The sequence below is a fragment of the Ptychodera flava genome, chromosome 17 (assembly GCF_041260155.1).
Source record: "Ptychodera flava strain L36383 chromosome 17, AS_Pfla_20210202, whole genome shotgun sequence".
NCBI classification, from domain to species: domain Eukaryota; kingdom Metazoa; phylum Hemichordata; class Enteropneusta; family Ptychoderidae; genus Ptychodera; species Ptychodera flava.
Genome location: NC_091944.1, coordinates 2,616,458 through 2,637,114, shown reverse-complemented (window position 1 = coordinate 2,637,114; position 20,657 = coordinate 2,616,458). Strand labels below are relative to the sequence as shown.

Here is a 20,657-nt window from a genome sequence, read left to right as displayed (position 1 = left end):
AATGCAATTGTTTCACAGATAGAAAACTAGATATCTAACAATCAGTGTCACTATATAGTCGTTGGACTTTCCTTTATCCTGTGCTATGGCGTCGATGCCAAATCTGATACGCAACTGATTTCCCAAAATAGAAATAGTCTAGCTCCGATAATGGAAGATTGAAAATCCAAACCAAACATACATAGATCCACTATGCCGTACCAGCAACTTTCAGTCACGAATTTACGACCCATTGATATGATAGTTTTTTTAAAAATCGTCATTTTAGATCCATAATTATTTCGGCCTCCGGGGGCGGGGGCGTCTAGATGCCGTTTCCCATTATTCACCTCAATGGGAATGCACTTTAAAATCGATATTTTAATGCAGCTGATTCTAATTAAAAACGCCATATGCATAATGTACAGACAAGTATTAAGGACATCGATTTGATAAATATGCAAAAACAGGAATTTATAGCTCTGGTATATTAATTCCATTAGAGTCTGACTAATTGTTCGAACACTTGTATATATTAAGTTTAGGCTGTAGCAACTTTGACTTTAAAAAGCAAAGTAAAAATCAAAAAATATCTTACCAACCCCTGAAGGACAAATGTGGATCATGAAGATTTTCCAGAACAGTTCGCTTTGTCAGCGTTCATTTTCCAGAAGGTAAACACAATTACTGATAGCTGATGGATTTTTGATAAACAATATTAAAACTGGCCGCTCTTTTCTTGGCCAACGTTTCTAATTTAGTGAAGTTGAAACTCTTCCTCACATGTATAATTGTCAGTCACTTGAATCAGTTAAAAAAAAGAAAAGGAACTGCCCTTTTAAAGATTAACTGTTGGAAATGTTGAAAAAATTAAATCACATTGGTCTGTTACTGTATTTTATCCCCCGTCTTCTACAATCCATGATCATCTACATGAATAAGACAATGTTAGACACATTTGTTCAGTGTTCCGTATTCTATTAGTTACGTTGTCTGGTATTATTGTTTCTGTAAGTTTTCAAGATTTTTGAAAACTGGCGATCAAACATACACCTTCAGCTCCTGTTTCTACTGACACCTCTATTTTAAATGAAGATCTAATACAGATTATAAACCCTGGTTCCATTCTTCGGACATTTGAACTTTCGTTCATTTTCATTGCATTTATTCATTTACAGCAATGTTAACTCGCAGAATGTGTTTCTTAATATGACATTCTTTTCTCCTCTGTTTGCCAGTGTTTCCTTTGATGATTTAGCAACGCTATAGACCGGTCCACTGAAATGCCTTCAAGATCAAAGGATTCTATCAGTCTGCAGTATAACCTGCAGTGCAGGGTGCGCAAAACAATGTACATTACATTACATTAATTTACAAGTCATCAAAATCTTAACAGAGTGGCCAACTAGGTAGACGAACACCCTTTGTTGTTGTTATTGTGGAAAGGTATTTACACCAATTTGACCTTTGTGGTTAGTCACACTACTTGTAGTTGGTAACTATCACAACCTGCAACAATGTTACAAGAACTGTATAAGTTTATTGATATAAAAATATATCTAACATATATTGCCTACAATGGTTTTCAATTTTCAAACAGGTTTGCGACTTTCAGAAATAGTGACCACTATTTTAACTAGACTTATTGAACCTAAGGGACTTCTAATCCTGTTTGATTTATCTTCAAGTAAATCTCAACAACTTTTTATATAGTGAAATCTTATGCTTCTGGAAACCACTCTGGAAAGGAATAGTACACACTTACTCTTTCAGACCACAGAAAAGTATTGTTCTCTCGATTTTCTTGGTAAGATAATTTTTGCTACCTTAAATAGCTTTTGTCTTGTGCTAAGGGGTCAAAGTGCTTGATACTGAAAGGCACTGTGGGTAAAAGTTGACTTCTCACCACAGCAAGAGTTTAAGATAGTGATCTGATCAATATTTTTTAACACAAATGCAATCATTTTCATGGCAATACGTTCTGTTTGTTTGTGAAACTAGCACAACTTGTGCATCTTTTCATCTTTTTTAGGCATTTCTGGTGTGAAATTCTGTGTAACATAACACACGACTTTCACCTCTGAAATAATATCTATTTTACCTGTAGAAATCAGCCATCATGTTGAGAACATGGTCGACCGCCTGAGACTTTTTATGACTCACTCAGGTGGCAAAATTGTATGTAAGGCACCACGTATTGGGTGGTATATAAAATTATATTACCATGCCCTGTCCATCGCATTTTAATTGTTCGAGCTAAACCACGTGACTACCCACAAACACACAGTAATGGTTTGTTTATATGCCCATGAATATGAATAACATTGTAAACATAGTAACCTTACAGCTTAAACGAAAATTGTGATTTGTACAAAGATCATAATCAATCACAAAATAAAATGGAGCATTTGTGAGCCAAGTTTATACACTTTTGTCAAAAAATCTCTGGATTTGCAAAATGTTTGCAGCGCGCACTACTCACTGACAAGTTCTGCGGCCCTGTTGTCGTTTGCATGGGAAATTTTCGTAAATTTTGACAGTTTTGGGATTCGTTGATAATATAATGGAAAGAACAGACTCCACGCTGACCATTAACGTTTATTTATGGGCGAGGCGAGAGGAAAGCCAAAATTAACAGGCTCGGCAAGCCTCGCTTGTTAATTTTTGGCTTTCCTCTCACCCTTGCCCATAAATAAACGTTAATGGTCAGCACGTCGCCTGTTATTTCTATATTATTTTTTAATAAATTAAAAAATAAATAGTAAATGGAATGAAAGGATTCAGATATCAACATGGCTGAAATGAAGGGACGGTAGCTGCACCTTTTGATGGTTTTGTCACTATTTTTGTTTTGTATGTCAATTGCAAAGTCTTGTTCTACTACAAAAAGCATATGGAGATACACAGCACTCACCATATCAAATCAAGTTGTGTGCATGTAAATTGCACTGTTATTGTTGACAAGTGAATTCTGGTCTGGACTAGAATTCAAACATAAACATTGACAGTGCATTTTACACATATTGACACTGTATTAAGCAGCTCAATACGTGTTTATACATGTTTTGAGTGTAGACCAAGAACTTGTAATTGACATACAACACAAAAGTAGTGAAAGAATCATGAAAAGTTACAGCTACTGTCCCTTTAACCCTTTCACCCCCAGTTCCCTGTATACAGGTCCAACTTTACCATAGAAAACAATGGATTTGGGACAAACCATGGTAGTGAAAGGGTTAAATCCAAGGAACTGTTACATGATTGTACGATAAAAAGGTCATGACATCTGGATGTCACACTCCTGTAAAACCGAGGCAAGAGTCTGATCGCAGTGGATGACAAATCTGAGATACGCTATAAAAAGTGTACAGTAAAAATGGTATCAGCAAAAGAAATTCTATTGTATGTTTTGCAAAGTTAATTCAGAATTTTGGCAGACAGCTGATCAAGACATCTCGCAGTTTCACCCGTAGTGCTTCATTGCCTTCACAAAAGATATGTGTTGATCCATCTTCAATCTGGATAATTGTGTCTTCTGATTGCTGCAATATATACAAATGAAAATTACTTGTAAATACAAATATTTTGAACTCTTTTTAATTAATTGTGATTATCTGATCAGGTATTATCTATCTCATATCACACTTTGTTTTCATTTTTGAACTGAACACTTTTAGGCTCTTACTTACTACAACATACAGTACTTGTGCAAAATTTTAAACCTGCATGTAATGTGGGCATTCTGTGAACTGACTGCACAGAATAACATGTACATATTCAGGCAAAGCAAATAACAATACAAGTACGTCCCAAATGTGGACATGAAATTACAAAAGATGCATTCATCTTTTTAAATCTTCTACATTACATTTTGGATCCACAAAACCGGAAATTATACTTGGTCACAATATCACGCTAAGGTACACAGAATGTGAACTTGAAATAACAAAAGATCCAGTCACCTTTTTGAAACTATTAAGTTACATTTTGGGTCCACACAACCAAAATTATTCATGGTCACCATTACAGTTTGGGTCCACACAACCAAAATTATTCATGGTCACTCTTACATTTTGGGTTCACACAACCAAAAATTAGTCATAGACATACTATGCTAAAGAGCAAAAATTGGGTGTCGTACCCCTTTCAATTTTTTGTTGCAAGGTTATTGTGAAGCTTTTCTACATTACTGGAAGGTTCTTGAGGATAAACAGTTTGGCAACCAATTGTAACTTTTGATGTAAACATCAAATCATCCTACTGACCTAATGAGCAAAATTTGACCTACCAGATGAACTATGTGGCCACCAGGGCTGTCTTCAACTTTGACATCTGTAATTCCATTCTAGTGAAAAGATATGTGGGTAATGAAGATTCAGTACAAATTTACAAATTAATAAGATGTTACAGTACAAGAATGAACTAACAGCTAAATTTCTTTATCTTTGATGAAAACAATTTACAGTTTCCAAATGTGACACAAGACTATGTACTTTTCTATGAGTAAACCAATTTACTCCAGTGAAAGATGAGGATTGAAAACTTAATTCTCAGTAAGTCATTTACTTTTTGACGTTTTTTCTATTTTTCTCAACGTATCAACCAAGTCTTCTAGTCTACTTGCTTCATTGTCTCAAAATACCAAGTATTTAGTTTGTAAACACAGCCTGTATGCAATAGGTGGTTATTCTTGACAATTGAATAAATATCTAGATAGAAATTCAAAACATGGGCTGTGTTGACATGACAAATACTATATAGCATTGCAGAATATTTTCGGAGAGCAAAACAAGGAACTGTAATTGATAAGAAAAATACCAATTTTGGAACAATTGTCAAAAGTTATGGTTTCCATGGTGTTAGAGACCAACATTTGTACGTTTGGATACTATTTTAGTTCTTGCACACTTAAAACATTCTACATTTACAATGTATCTTGTTTTCGATCGCAGTTTTCACATTTGATGGATTAGTTTCTTTTCAGAACACCCGCAGTAATAATAACCACAATATTGCAAAGCTGAAAATGTCAAAAATTTGTAGGACTGGCAGAAACTTTCCATATTTACCTTGGCCAAGTTCTGCACAAATTCATCAATATCCAGATTACCATACACGTAATGTTTTGGTTGCTTAGTTACCACCTCTTCCTCTCTTTTCCTCTTCTTGCCAGGAACAGCAGACTGTGACTTTGGAAGAGGCTGAAGGTCAAAAGGTCAAAGGTTATAAATCTGTCAGTTGGCAGTCGGACACACTGAAATATTTGGTCATGTGTGGGTACTCTAGGTTTCAATCTCAACCTAAACTGAAAGATTTGTGTCAGATATATCTGTTCTCCAACAAAATCATGTCTGGACCATGCATATTGCTCTGTCAAGTTTATACAGTACATGTATACTGGTTGAGATGGTCTCTCTTGTGAATTCAGTACACCATGATCAAGACAACCATATTCAAAACTAGTATGCCAGTTGTTTAGATCAATGTCACCAGCACTGTAGAAGAACAATCCACTATTTTGGGAGTCTCATTCCTTGGTTGAAACTAACCATTTTGTTAGAATCTATGAGACAGATTACTGGTAAATTATTTTGCATAAGTGTATTGATATTTTCAAGTTTAATTGTACAAAATTTGAAGAACTGGTTAAAAAACTCCCTGAATTACAGCTTTTTGAAATGACTAAAAATGATTTACAGAGAGGAGGGTGTACCCAATTGCCATGTCATTTAAGACTCTCTCAAAAGATTTCAGGGATTTTCAAGTTTCTATTTTGAAATAACAAAGGCTCCTCACATCTGCTCTTGTAGTATTTTTCACACAGAGTATTTTAATGTAAATGAGATTGTGAATTATTGTTGATGCATTGCCATATTTTTAACATAGATGCCCATCAAAAGACAGAAACCAACATTCTGTCATTTTTTGGCCATAATCAAAAACTCACCTGGCCATTTTTAACACCAAAAAATACAAATTTAGAGGGAGAGAAAACAATTAATCAAACAGTTTTTTTATTTCTGTACAGTTATCACTGTGATCTTTGGAAAATTTCAACTCTGTGTACACACACGAAAAAAGGTCTGGCCTATTACTACACGTGCAGAAAACTTTATGGCTTTAACATCACTTTTGAAATGTTCTTTCCACAAATATAACACACCTGTGGCATGTGAAAACTCATGGAAAGGCATGAGAAACAAACTGACCTGTAGCATGTATTTGTTGTCTTTGACAATCAAGGCTCCATTGACAGTTGACACAAACACACCAGCCTTGACTTCTGTTGGTGTCAGGGTGGATGCCAGCTGATAGGAAAAATGAGAAAAGCCTTAAAACTCAATACAGCATGTGGTAATTTCTGAATAATAACAACATAAAATATATATATAAATTTACATTTGAATTCCACATTTATTGTTTTGAGTTAAGGTAGATTTACCAACTCTCAAGTTGTTCCAAAAACTTTCTATTGTCAATCTGACTAAATCAGTTGTAGAGTACGGCGACATCTATCCTTACAACGTATTCTCTTGCTGTCGCCTAGTATTGAGAGGCAACAGCAAGAGAATACAGTGTAAGTATAGATGTCAACGTACTCTACATCTGAAGCTCTTGGAGTCAGTGAACTTTTCACTCCTTTGGTTTAGCCATAGATGGTAGAAACGACACTCTGCTGTCAATGGTTTAGCAAATACCAAACATTTCATTCATCCCCACAGCGTTGACACCTGGATGGCAGCCAATTTTACTGTGGTAAGGTAGTATGTACCTTCGAACTGAAATACTTAAAGTTCTACCCAAACGTTCCTCAAGGAAACTTTCAACCATTGTCTTTGCAAATCGAGAATAAAAATTAACAGTCACCATGCAAATTTGGTAATAGAGAAACAAAATGCCCAATAGTTACTGATATTTGGAATTTACACTGAAATGCAGATAAGAAAGGACAGTGAAATTGATCTAAATGCTATCACAATTGAGTAATTGGTTTGTAAAGTTGTTTCAAAATGTAATAAAGGATCAGTAATTGTAGTTATGTTGCGGCGAACAACAGACGGATGATAGTGTTGTTTCACAGAAGGCTTCCACTGTAATTGTTAAGATAGAGCAACAAAGCCTGTCGGCCAGTAGGAACTGATTAGTGTCTGTGTGAGTAGGGTTAAGATTTCCTGACTTTCCATCCCCGTACATTTCAACAACTTTCTCACATACAGCTTCTGGTGTACATACACCTATTTTCCCATGGATCATGATTTTTTGCCAAAGAATTTCATACCTTGCAAAGGCAACGAGTCTAATGACAACTAGACTCTGACTCGGCAGTGATACAATGTATTTAAGAGCGGTGGTATATAAGGAATGTAATATGATTCTGTGTATGTGAATTGCACTGCAAAATGTACTCCCTGGAGTGTGTTTATTACGGGTCAAACAAACTCTTTCATTTTCACAGCACTTACAACAAGTCAATGCAACTTTTGAGGCAAGTTTTGGAACAACTTTACAAACCAATTACACAAGTGTGATAACATTTAGATCAATTTCACTGTCCATTCTAATCTGCATTTTAGTGTAAATTCCAAATATTTGCGAATATGTGACTGTTAATTTTCATTCTCGATTTGCAAAGACAATGGTTGAAAGTTTCCTTGAGGAAAGTTCGGGCAAAAGTTTAAGTATTTCAGTTCTAAGGTGCATACTACCTTAAAACACACTCATTATTTATAAATGACAACTACATTTACTGAATGCATTGAAACTTTTACTATTATGTTTGTCAACTCAGTCAGTATACTGTGGGTCTCACCATTATTATTATGCAAGTCATTCCAGTAATCCTTCAAATGAGCACACTGGACTGTCAGAAGGATTGATTTAACCTTTGAAGTTTTTCCTATAAACCTGACTGTTTGAAACACTGGTGGTATAATCGATACGAGACTTCTGCTTACTCAATGTGTATAAAACTGCAAAAATAAATACTTTTGTGTCATACTTTGGCGTTACAACTGAAAAACCAAGATGCCATGCATCATGGAAACATTAACAAAAATATCTCTGAAAGTTGAAGCTTCATGTCCCGTAGCTCTGGAGAATGAAGATGTGGGACTGACTTCACCACTTCTGCAAAGATGTTGAATCATTGAGCAAATTTAGAATCTTTCTGTAATCATTGTTCAAGAATTTAAATACCTCTTGAGTGATTTCTATCTTCTCATACCGTCTTCTGATTGGAAGAGGTAGCACTTCTGCCCTCCTATACGGCGTTGGTGGAGGATCCTGTCATGAATATTCATAATATATGCAAATATATTTGCAACACTTAAAGGTATACAGTCACCTGTAATCTAAATATGCCCATATATGGTCAAAGGGGCGTTCCTTGGTATTCAAAATACCCATGTGAGGGTGCTGTTTTTAAAAAGTGGCCAACCTCTTAAAATCTGTGATTGGTTAGATTTTCTCTTTCCATGGTAACTCTGGCAAAATTGGAACAGGTGACTGTATACCTTTAACATATTTGTAGATTTTCACACACAACATAAACAAAACTTGCTAAAATAAGATCTTTGATTTTACTAGGATCAAAATGTACCTGATAAAGCATGAAGAAACGAACACAGCTGTATCCATAAGTGCTGACTCAATCTATTTATAATGACTGCTGCAGACATTCACCATTTCGAAATCTGTGTACTACTTGGGTATTTACAGTTCTTCACAGATGGAAACATTAATAATTGTTTAAAATTGTTGTCAAGATTTTTGAAAATCGAGCAAAACAATGCCAAAGATTGTGCTTCCTATTTCAAATTTTATGTTCAAAACTTAACAAAATTACACATCATAGATTCTGACCAAACACCACAGTAATAAATATATGTGCTCCAAAACTGACAAATTTGTCCACACTGTCATGGCAGCAGCAGATTTATTTTACTGCAATGCTACATTTTGTAATGAAAGCATGATCAATACTCACAGTTTCCACCACCAAGTCATTTCTGTGAGGTAACATAGTTGGTGATGATGTGTACGACTCTGGTATAACAACATGAAGAGGCTGTAAGACGATAATAAAGTGGAAAGTAAATCAGAAATAGAATTTTCTGTTACATAAACTGATATTAAAGAGTTTCATCAGGCACACAATTGCAATTTAAAGGTTCTAGGCACACACTCATGCACTCAATGACTTACTCCCTCTGGTACCTATATCAAATCTGCTACTCGGCCAGAATCAAATCAAAATAGTTTTGGAAGGTAGGTGTAAATGATTTGGGAATCCCGGTACCATTTCAGTTGTCCAAAAGGGGATTCCATTGATAAGCTGAGGCAAATCTTGGCAAACTGGTGGGAAACCCAGGTGAATTTTACTGTGGAACCATCCTTCATAAAAAAAAACACTGATGAAGAAGTATGGAAAACCTAATTTGATTCAAGAGTACTTTATGTAAAACATGACTAAAAAAACAAAAATAAAGTTATTTTATGTGCTTTTCAATTCATAGGTAATTTTACATTAATCATTCTGTGTCTATTTCTACTCATAAAACCTGTCAAACATAAGCACATAGAAGCTATTCCCAATTACTGTCCATTTAGCCATTTTCTATTAGCATCACAATCCTTTCTGTGACTCTCACCTTCAGATCCTTGATAAGTTTATTAGCTTGTGTAAAATTCATAGTTGGATCTATAGGGCAGTAACAGGCTTTCATGGCCAGTGGTTGGTATGGTGCCAGAGCATCCAGATAATTAAAAGATGGTTCTGAAAACAATATGATTTCCGGTTAAAGATTAGTCAAATCCTAAGTGGAATTTTTACTCTCAACATGGACAATTTCTCTTGTTACTTTCACATTTCTTTTTGGCAAACCAGACTGTAAGAACCAGTGAGATTAGTGAGATTTACCAGTGATGGAACTCATGCACAGAAAACTATTTGGAATTATCATGATGTAGTTTAAATTGCAATGAATTTATTCTTGTGAAGAGAACCTAAGAACAGACTGGTTCTTTATTGGGAAGGGGGCGTGAATTTCAGCAAATAATGTGTTTGTTTATGGATAAAAAAATTAACAGCTTTATCCTAGGCTGTGGACATACATGTACTGCTATCTAGTGTACAAAACCTGTCATATTGTATTCTGTGTGACAATCTTTAACATTAAACTGTTAGAAAAGCCTTGTTAAAAAGATTATGATACAGCAGTGCAAGATGAAAATGACACACAGTTGCCAAGGTGATACAGTATCATGGTGATCTTGCTAATTAATGCAAGACCTCAGTTTTTTTCTGTGATAAAATTATTTATGAATGAAACATGACAATGCTCTTTCAAAAACATCATATGCAGAAAACATTGTCTTGCAAGTAGAATTTATGTACCTGAGAGATTCATATGGCATGTTTATCTGTTTTGGTTTGTTTACCTGTAAATATGATAGTATTAGCACTGGACTTTCCCCAGAGTTCCATGAAGTGCACAGCATCTCCGAGTCTGAGAGATGGATGACCAGTAAATACAACGCAGGGAGTCTTGAATTGGTTGCTGAAGTCACCTGACAAAGCAAGAAACCAAATCAAGTTAGTGAAGAAAATGCGATTTTACAAACAAAGTAATGAAAAAGGCATTTACCATACACAGAAAAGACTATTCATGTGTAAACCTATCCATCCCCATTTTCCTGTAATCACATTGACAATTAATAACAATTTTGGGCCAAACCATAGTGGTAAAAGAATCAAAATAAATTTATTTGTTCGATAAAATTTCTGACCTGACATGTAATCACCTTTATGCAGTTATACATTTTATACCGGTACACAATTTATGCTGCTCTTTCTTTGGTTAATAAGGTTTATTTTAACATAAATGAACTACAGAAATAGTTTTTACAAGTCCTCTATGTCTCTTTGCCACATTTTGATTGAGTTGCATATGAATTTATTACACCTTACTATACATCAAGATAATGAAATCTTTATGTCTATCAATTTGGAATGAGGAACAATTCAAAATACATTGAACTATTCATACCATGAATGGATGGAAAGTGTTTCAGTCTGCCATTTTTCACCAATTCACTGTGAGGGAAGGGTGGTTCCGGTAGATAAACCTTAGACTGCTTAGATATACACAACCTGAAAAATTAAATATTTTCAAAATTGATTATTCAAATTCCTTTTGGTGTATATAAATCAACATGGAATTTATACCTGATTGAAACACTAAACACTAAACATTGTAATTTCATCTTTTCATTGCTTAAGACTTGAGAGTCAATGTGTTGACTGGCCACCTGATAAACTGTGTACAAGGTATGAAATCAAAAATATAACATGGTTATCCATGTTGTTGATCAGCAGTACACATTGGTGGTCTCAATGAAAAAGTTGTGACCATTAGAAACTAACACCAAAGTCATGATCTGAGAATAATGCATTATTGTCAACCCTGAGTTGATAGCTCTGCTGGTGGACAGAATTCTCCCCAAGGCTGTCTGAACCCCACTTCTGCCATGTATTCATATCTTTGATTAAATTTGTGTCCGATGTGTGGTAGGGAGTTTGTATGTGAGAGTGCTTCATGAACTCTACAGCCTGTTCCGGGGCCGCAGTCAGAAAAATTGTGACATCCTAGCTCGATTATTGAATCACTCTTTTTAAAGCCGCCGTTCTCAATCCCAGGTTCGCGCATTAGTGGGTACTCCACCCTGTCAACATAGTATCGTTTTCATTGTTTTGCGTCAAACGCCGCTATATTGGTAGATTTACAAACATAAATTCACGTTGAACGTCGATGAGCATGTCGGAGTGCGTAGGCCTACATTTTGGCATGAGGTATTTTCACCATACTTGTGCGTTCGAGTTACAGATTTCACCGATTCCAGCAGTGTGTCGCTTGGCGCCGGATGCGGACAGTGTCATCGACCATCTTCCCCCTCTACTGTCTATGCCTCGATCCACAAAATTACAAGTCAATATACTGGTACGCAAAAAAGCACGATCTGCATCGTTCGAATCTCTCAAATTCTTAGAACTAATGTTTTATTAAATTTGGAAACATCGGTGTAGAAATAATATAAAATGAGTATTTTCTGAAGATTGAACCGTGATCCCGACATACTCAACCAGCCAACGTAAAACTTTTATGAGGCCAAGATGGCGGTCGGAAGTCAGAAAACAAGTCCAGATCATCGTGTATTACATTATTTGCCAATTTGTGTTGCGAGACTTCGTTTGCATTGGAACCAAAAAAGTACAAAAATCAGATGCATTTCGAAACTCGGACAGGAAATCTCGTAAATTTCTCAGACGGAATGAACTTTGATCGATATTCAGCGGAACTGCATCGCGTCGGTTATCGATAAGATGGCACTTGCTCACGTGGATACGTACGCTCGAAGTGACAGCGGAACGAAACAGAGGAAGTCAAATCATACTTTTTAGCTCCATAGTCAAATAAACATTTGGTTTATTAGTAGACTCATGGAGGTACAAACGACACTCCATGGGAAACTATACACGGATACCGTACCGCTTCACACCTCTGTGCCAGGGTATTGAACATTTCAGACATTTCTTGATTTGTCATTCTGAGTTTAGCATCATTAGTTTGGCAACGACAACGCGTCTATCTGACTCCGACTCTGTCGGAAGTTTTGGGATATCCTTGACCGGACACATGCTTGGCGTGATGAGCGATTTTTGGCCCGAAAACAGCATCTGATGCAGGCCAATGACGTAACCATCAAAAGAAGAAAATTGATATGCCATTTTGCGTGACTTTTGTTGTCCGATCGTTGAATCCAAATTTGCCCGGCGTACCATACACATTTGCCATCCTTGGGTGTAAGGTAGAAGCCACAAAACCAAAAACCAAATGGCCCTTTTCAGGGCCATCAAACTTTCCAGTAAGATAGAACCCGATAATACATTTTCTTCTTCACGGAACGTTTTGTGGAGGGACCGTGTTCACGGTTACTAAGATGTAATCGACTTGAATGTAGTCTGATCACGTTTTTTTATCGCCAGAAATGCGGCGGGTAGGTACAAAAGTTGGAGAACTGTGAAGAAACTATTGCGCACATCTTTCGACACTGGAAATCTTGACACATATTTTATTTATTTTAGTCACCATTAGCAGATAAGACGAATGCTAATCTACATTAGGTACACATCAAGCTGACTCGTGTCTTACTTTGCACAAGGTTTGATTGACAGTGGTATTCAAATCCCAATCGGCGTCCCCTGGGTCGACGTTCTCACTGGCCACGCACGATTACTCACTAAAATTGTCCTGAAAACTTATCGGTTTAAAAAATATGGAGTCGTTATGTATTGATCAGGTATTTACCCTGCTGTAGAGCATTCCCATTTCATAAATTTTCATAAAAAACACGCAAAAAACCGCAATCTGTGGAGCTCTCAGTTCAAGTTACTCGCACGGTGTCTCTTTGCATAATGAGCGTCCTTTCATGTAATCCGGTATTTATAACCAATGGGCGTCTTTAAGGGTGGGGATTTTGCCAATTGGTTTTGTGTTATGACTTTGCTGGGTGACTGGGTGCTGTTCATTGAGAGTTTGAATAAAATAGGGTATGATGGCTAAAATCAATTACCAAATATTTACCTCAAACAGCAACAACCAATGAGAGACAAGATTAGAAGTCTTAGAAGACATCATTTCAACAACCAATGAGAAACCAGATTAGAAGTCTAAGAAGACAACATTTTAATAACCAATTAGAGACAAGATTAGAAGTTTAAGAAGCCAACATTTTAACATCCAATAAGCTTAGACACGAGATTAAAAGAGACCATTTTTATGCTGATTAGTTACTTACCATTCAGCAAATATCTGGGAATATGCTAATGAGCTGTCTGCCACAGGGGATATGAAGTACATAGGAGTCTGTGTCAGCCCTGCACTGTCCATGAATGCTGACAGACACTCAAACAAATCATAGATGACACCAGATGGACAGCACGGAACTAGAACATTGCCACCATTTTTTATTGTGACAGCTGAAACGAAAAAAACGGAACATCTGAGAAGAGAGGTCATAACTTGATATGTCCTGGAAATTTTTTTTAATTTGTCTTGTGATGAACTTTAGCAAACAAAACTTTGATACACACAGTATGTATACCTAGCAAACAACAATTTGCAGAAAGACACAAGTGTCACATATGATAGAGCCCACGCAGTTGTGTGACTACAAGCACAGTACAAAACTATATAGCAAAGTATATCAGTCAGAAATCTACGAACCGCATAATTTATTGAATTGATGGCTATACATGTTTACACTCCAAGGTGTGGAACCATCCTTATACCTCCAAATTTTCTGGAAGCCCTGCTGTTGTCAATGACAATTACTGTAGACCTGTGTATTGGACAATGGTATGATAGGGTTGAAGCAAGCTCAGTAAAAAGGACTGACTTTACACTGTTGAAAAACTGTGAAACAATGACAGTATAGCTGTAACTATATTTCTGTTTTTTAGGTAGACTACGTCACAACCCATAAGTACATGCAGATACTGACCCAAATTGCTGCAGAATTCTCCAAGCATACTGTCTGGGTTGTATGTAGGTGTCTGGTTCAACCCAGTTAACACTAGCACATCACTGTTCTTCATTGGCGCTGTATCCATTGGCAATGGGTGTGTCGTCAGCAACGATGACCCAGAAATGTATGTCACCTGTCAAAGATACTAGTTTCAAGTCTAATCTAAACAAGAACCCTGTTGAATTAATACAGTACCAGATTGTAATCAATGTAATTAATTATCTACAAATTAAACTTGTCACTATCATTCATGGTTTAAATGATTTGATAGCTACCTAAATGTAACTCTCTCTCTTTCATTTACTTTCAAGATTTTGAACAAGTTAGGCATGACATGAAAGATCTGCCTTCTTATAGGTTTACCTTTCACTGTGTGCAACATCTATCTAGCTGTCCTATTGTCCATCCATCCATCCATTCATCAATCCATCCATCTGTCCAGATATTCCTTCAAATCTATCTAAATCACTAGAAGCAACTGCTGTACTGGACTATCAGTCATGATTCTGTCTTTACATGTTAGTGATGACACCCATCAACACATTAAAATGTCATGGTTTTCAAATGACATGAACAAACACACAAAGAGTCCTCACCTTTTCATACTCAGACTGTATGACCCAATTACAACTACCAATGCAGTAACCAGAGCTCAATGGGATCATGGTTAGGGCCCCGTACAAGTTCTAGAAATGACACAAAAATAGTGACTCAGGATTTGCAGTTTCTTTGTGCATGTGTTTTGGTTTGACATGGTGTATGTATTTACTGGGTGTGTACATATTTATGCATAAATAAGTTAATATTGCTTCTGCATCACATTTGCTGCAGCTCATATATGGCATACTGAAAGCAAAGTTATACTAGGCTGTCATTAATATAATTAGTAAAATCTGACAAACTTTGGAACATGATACAATCAACAAAATTAAATTTATTCATTCATAAAACTTCGACAGAAGATACGTCGGCAATCAACATGAAGCATCATGTCTACTAACTGTAAATAAGAGAAGAAAGTGAATAATGTACAAAGAAATGTTCTGAAAAGCACACGGTATTAAAGAAGAGAAAACAAATGTCAACAGTGCAATTTAACTATGAGTTACAGGCACAGCCTTTTTCTCACACCGACAGCTTTGTTCATCATGTTAAAACATTTCAGTACCATCACAAATATAAAGGAACTGTGGGCAACTTGACTCTTTGGGTCTACTATTGTTAGTGATACAATGTAGTGGACGGATCATTGTGGTGGCATGATCTCAAGAAAAAAACAAAACACTACTCCATGACAGTGCTTTGCCCTTTGGCATGTCACCCTGTCACTCATAATACGTTGTTTTTTCATTATTTGTCTATACCTCGGTATGATTCCTCTTCTATGATTTCATATCACAGATAGCGCCCTCAATAGTCAATATGACAGCTACCGGTATGTTGTATGACCGCCCTACGGTGGCGCTGTAAGCTATGTTTTTATTGTTTCAGGGTGGAAGAAAACACAACAGGAACTCACCAATCTCTCTGCATAACCAGCAAACCTGACTTTTGACAAAGCAGCATTGACATCATGTTTGCTGTAGCACTTTCTCCATGATGGTACATTCTGTGCTTCACGTAATGGAGATGGCAGTGTTTTGATAATGTCTGGTTGTTTCCACTTTGTTGCTGGCTGTAACTTGGGTACTCTCTCACAGTACTCTACCAGTTCTTCCATAAGCTGCCTAGGGATCAAGAAGGTTTTACAATTCCTTTCAAATCAGAATGCAAAGTAGTACCTATCGCTTCTTTAATTTCAAATGTTATTGCATAATCTGACAGTACTGATAAGCCTTTTACAACTACAGATATGATGGCACCCTACTGTTGTCAATGCATTAGATGAACCTCTGTATTTCCTCTGCCACTCTCAAATTCGTAAAATTACTAATTTTTTAGATGATTTACTAATTTTTTTCATTGTTGATTCGTAAATATACGAATGCAAGGAAGCAAAGCAGTTGGTTGATTGAGAGCTCAAGGCCCCCAAACCTCAAAATAGTTCTGTCTAAGCACATGTTGTACTTAATTTGAATTTGATTGAATGATATTCCGTATTGGAACGGTTAACTTTACTTATGAATTTCAAAATTTACGAAAAGTTTCGATACCCAATTCGTAAATTTGCTAAAAAATTTTAGAAGCCAGAGGAAACACAGAACCTATGCTGACAGAGGAGAAAACAGGTTTAAAAGAATCTTCTATTACATATTGCCTACCAGCAAAGTGTACACTGAAATTCAGAAATCATAAGTCAAGCATATCATCATCATTGAAAACAGATGGTTGCTCAGAATGTTCTTGGCCTTCAAAGTACAGGTTCTGAATATCATTACTAGTACTACTGTAAAAAGTTTAAAACTTGCACAATTTTGATCTTGTTTCTTATTTTGCCCTCTACTGTAAGTATAGGTCAAAGAAGGATGCCATGATTTTTAGGATCAGGCTTCTCTACAATCATGTGACAATAATCCCAAATTTTAACGAAAAATGAAGTATTTAACTGTGATACAAATAAAACAAGTTGATAAATTGATTCAGAACACAAAACTTTCCTTATAATTATAAGTATGCAAGAAATCCAAGAACCATATTAATTGCCCTACCTTCCTGTTTGCAGAGTTGGTTCTGTAGCATAAATTGCTCCACGAAACCCTGTGTACTACAAAGATACACAAAACTTAAGAAACAACAACTTTATAGAACAAGATAGAGAAGGTGGAACTCATTTTGATAGAACAAGAGAGTGAAGGTACAAATCTTGTGCAAATACAATGATCATCTGCGAACCAGTCAGAGACAATAGATAATTGCGTAATGAATATGTGAGCTGTGGCTGATTGAAAAAGAAATGACTAAAAGACAATGAAACAGTAAACTGGATATATTTGTAACAGACAGTTCATTATAGTGACAGAAATACAGCCTTTCATCAAAAGTAAATGAACTAAAGTCATCATCTGGCTAAATGAGGAAAACGTTTCTTGCATTATATGATTCATGTAGCAGTGGAGCAGAATGTGCCTCGGGGACAGATATTCGGACTCTCAAATTTCTAAAAAATTTTCTCTGAATTACCACTTGTTGGGGCTTATTTTAAAGCTCTTGGAGAAAGAAAAACTTTCACCATCTTAGTTTTTCGAAAGCCCAAAATTTTATTTTTACACCATAGAGTTAACACAGGAATGGTGGCCATTTTGAAGTTCAAATATTGGTAAATATTGGATTATTTGTTTCTCTAGTTACAAAATTTGCACGGTGACCCCCGATTTTTATCCTTGATTTTGAAAGAGAATGGTTGAAAGATTCATTGAGAAAAGTTTGAGTAAAAGTTTAAGTCTTTCACTTTTGAGGCACATTCTACCTTAATATATCATGTATATGTTATGAACATGAAGAAATAAATGACAACTTTGTTTTACTCACCTCTGTGATGAAAGGCAATGCTAGCATTGTGTGATAATTGGAAATCAGGATAACATCTACTGTTGACAGATCTAACAAACCTGTCTGTAAAGTGAAAATGAAGAAAGGAAAGTACAATTAAATATATCACACATGTTTACGGTATTTAAATTATACTTGATGTATTTTATCGGCAATATTTGGAAAAAATAAGTTGGTTATATAAGTTATCACTGGTTAAAAACAGCCTCTTCACTATTAAATATGACTAACAAAGTATAAATATTTATGATTGGATGACTAACATGTAACATTAGGTCACAGCTTTATTTGATATGATACGCATCAATATTAAATGTCATCAGGCCCTATACTTGTAGTACTTTTGTCTTTTATTGTAGTATTCTATCTAAGTATACCATATGATGATTCAATTGTTATTGTACTTGTAGTATAACTACTTTTTCAAAGACATAACAGTAAAGGACTGTATGTACAAAATGCCTTCAGTCAAGGTTGTAGCTTCAACAGGGAATGTTAGGGTAATCACTACCACACAACAGATACTTACCTCTGGTGTACAGAACTCCAAACTACTATCAACAAAGACATGTCCACCACAGTCTTTCAACTCCTGCATTGAGGAAAAATTGAAAATAAAAATATTACATACACTAAATTATACTCCTATGATTTTTTTCTGAATCTTGCTTTATGATATTCAAATCTATTTATCAGACCATTTGAAGATGATGTTAATTTCTTTGGTTTACTTGATCTGAAAGTGATTAAAGTAATCAAATGATCCACTCAAGATATAAATGGCAGCCACAACTGAGAAATGGATTCTTCCAGTTGAATGGGTGACTATCCACCATTTGTGTACAATCCTCAACCTAACCATAACACTTACCTTTCCAACACATGACTCCTTGTCTTCATAGGGTTTCCATATCGGTAACTTTGTTAATCTTTCACTGAAAATGGATGAGATATTGTTGGGACATCCACCAAAGTAGAGTACAATGTCTTTAAATGGCTAAACTGGTATATACCGTTCGATCCTCAATGATTCAAGTCAATGATAAGTTGCTGTGATAACTTTTAACTTTGCCACAAACTGAAATACTTATAAAATGGATACTTTTGTCTGATGGTGTCTGGAAAGGGTTGGACTATGAGCATTGAAATGTTAATGTGGTTTAAAATTTGTTGACCCTCAAAGAGGAAGAAAGCAGTTGTTGTTCTACATGCTTATCTGTACCATAGGAGTACTAACCTGTGAACTACTGGCAGAGGTAAGAAATGCATCAAGGATGACATATCCAGAGAACAGTCCAACATGACTGTACAGTCTTTGAATGTCAACACAAGGCATGGTGCATTGGGCTGCGATGATAGACAATACTGCAAGATACAAGGTGATTTTTGGCAATTTTGAAGATTGACAAAATTCAAAACAATGCAAGAAAGATGTATACAGATACACACAACATGAATGTACATAAACATATGCAAGCAACCACGCAGTCACTCACAAACTTGTGCATAGATACATACACAGACTTTATTGTTGGATTAGCTTAGAATGGAATCACTGTAGCTTCTAGTCGAACAAACTTTTATTATATAAGGGTGCACGGCCACTACCAAATGAGTGATGCAGTGTTTACTCATTCATTGCTGAAAGCGACTTGCTCACTGATTCATGCCATTAGCTTGAATCTTGTCTTTTTTTAATTTTACAGTACAGGAAAGCGTTTCAGTATGAAAAAATTAACATGATGTTTACTGACATAAACTTCACATTGAAGGCCATCTTGTTTGATACAGGCTATGTAAAAAAGTTCAGAAACCAAAATCAAATGTAATGACCCTTTTCAGGGCAATGACATCTGCAAAAATATAACTACTGGTACATTACTAGAGACTAGAGTGTTAATAATTAGAAATTTCTAGATATTTCCTTACATCATCAACACCAATAGTTACTATGTGCAATATATGTTTGTATGTCAGACAACTTTTCATACATACGTACATACATTATACATACATTATACATACATACATACATACATCACCCATCCACCCACCTACCTACCTACATATTATATACACTATCCATCTAATGAATAGACTAAAGAAAGTACTTCGAAATAATTATTAAGCGTTGACAGTTTGGTGAATGCAAACGGCTAAACAGAGTTGACGATCCTGGTGAAAATACGATGTGACAATCAATGTTTAAATTGTAGTACAGTGGTACGTGGTGCAGAGGACTCAGCTAGCTCTGCATGGCAGGCTGTGTGTTACCGGCGTTATGTGGGAGGTCGTATAACGCCGGTAACACAGCCCTGTCATGCAGAGCTAAGGGCTCAGCCTGTTTGGTTTCACGTGCGGTTCTCTCGGGGGACTCAAACTAGGCCGTCGACAGATCTATATTTATATGGGGAAACAGAATGTACAATCAACCTTTCTCTAATGTACTTACCAGTTTCATTGTGCATAAGACAAAATGGTTAGCTCAAACGTTCATTTCATTTGTGGCCGTCCTCGGCCTCAACCCTCGTCTGCTGTGATAATAACCTTTGCCCTCAGTTCGTTTGTTGGTGTTTCTAGCCTAAGTGAGTACCGAACAAGTA

General features: G+C 36.0%; 1 protein-coding gene across 1 annotated transcript; it reads right to left on the bottom strand.

Annotated features, from left to right (window-relative positions):
* Positions 1–1,499: 1,499 nt before the first annotated feature.
* LOC139115140 (integrator complex subunit 9-like) lies at positions 1,500–20,656 on the bottom strand. The gene is made up of 19 exons (XM_070677050.1): positions 20,507–20,656; positions 19,292–19,419; positions 18,926–18,989; positions 18,584–18,646; positions 18,034–18,117; positions 17,214–17,269; positions 16,085–16,292; positions 15,162–15,251; positions 14,542–14,698; positions 13,837–14,017; positions 11,028–11,131; positions 10,420–10,548; positions 9,630–9,754; positions 8,966–9,046; positions 8,176–8,262; positions 6,189–6,287; positions 5,049–5,180; positions 4,268–4,324; positions 1,500–3,521 (listed from the first exon to the last, which is right to left on the bottom strand). Exons 1-19 carry the CDS (start codon positions 20,513–20,515, stop codon positions 3,402–3,404), a joined length of 1,974 nt encoding a protein of 657 aa, XP_070533151.1. The 5' UTR covers positions 20,516–20,656; the 3' UTR covers positions 1,500–3,401.
* Between the last annotated feature and the right edge of the window lies 1 nt (position 20,657).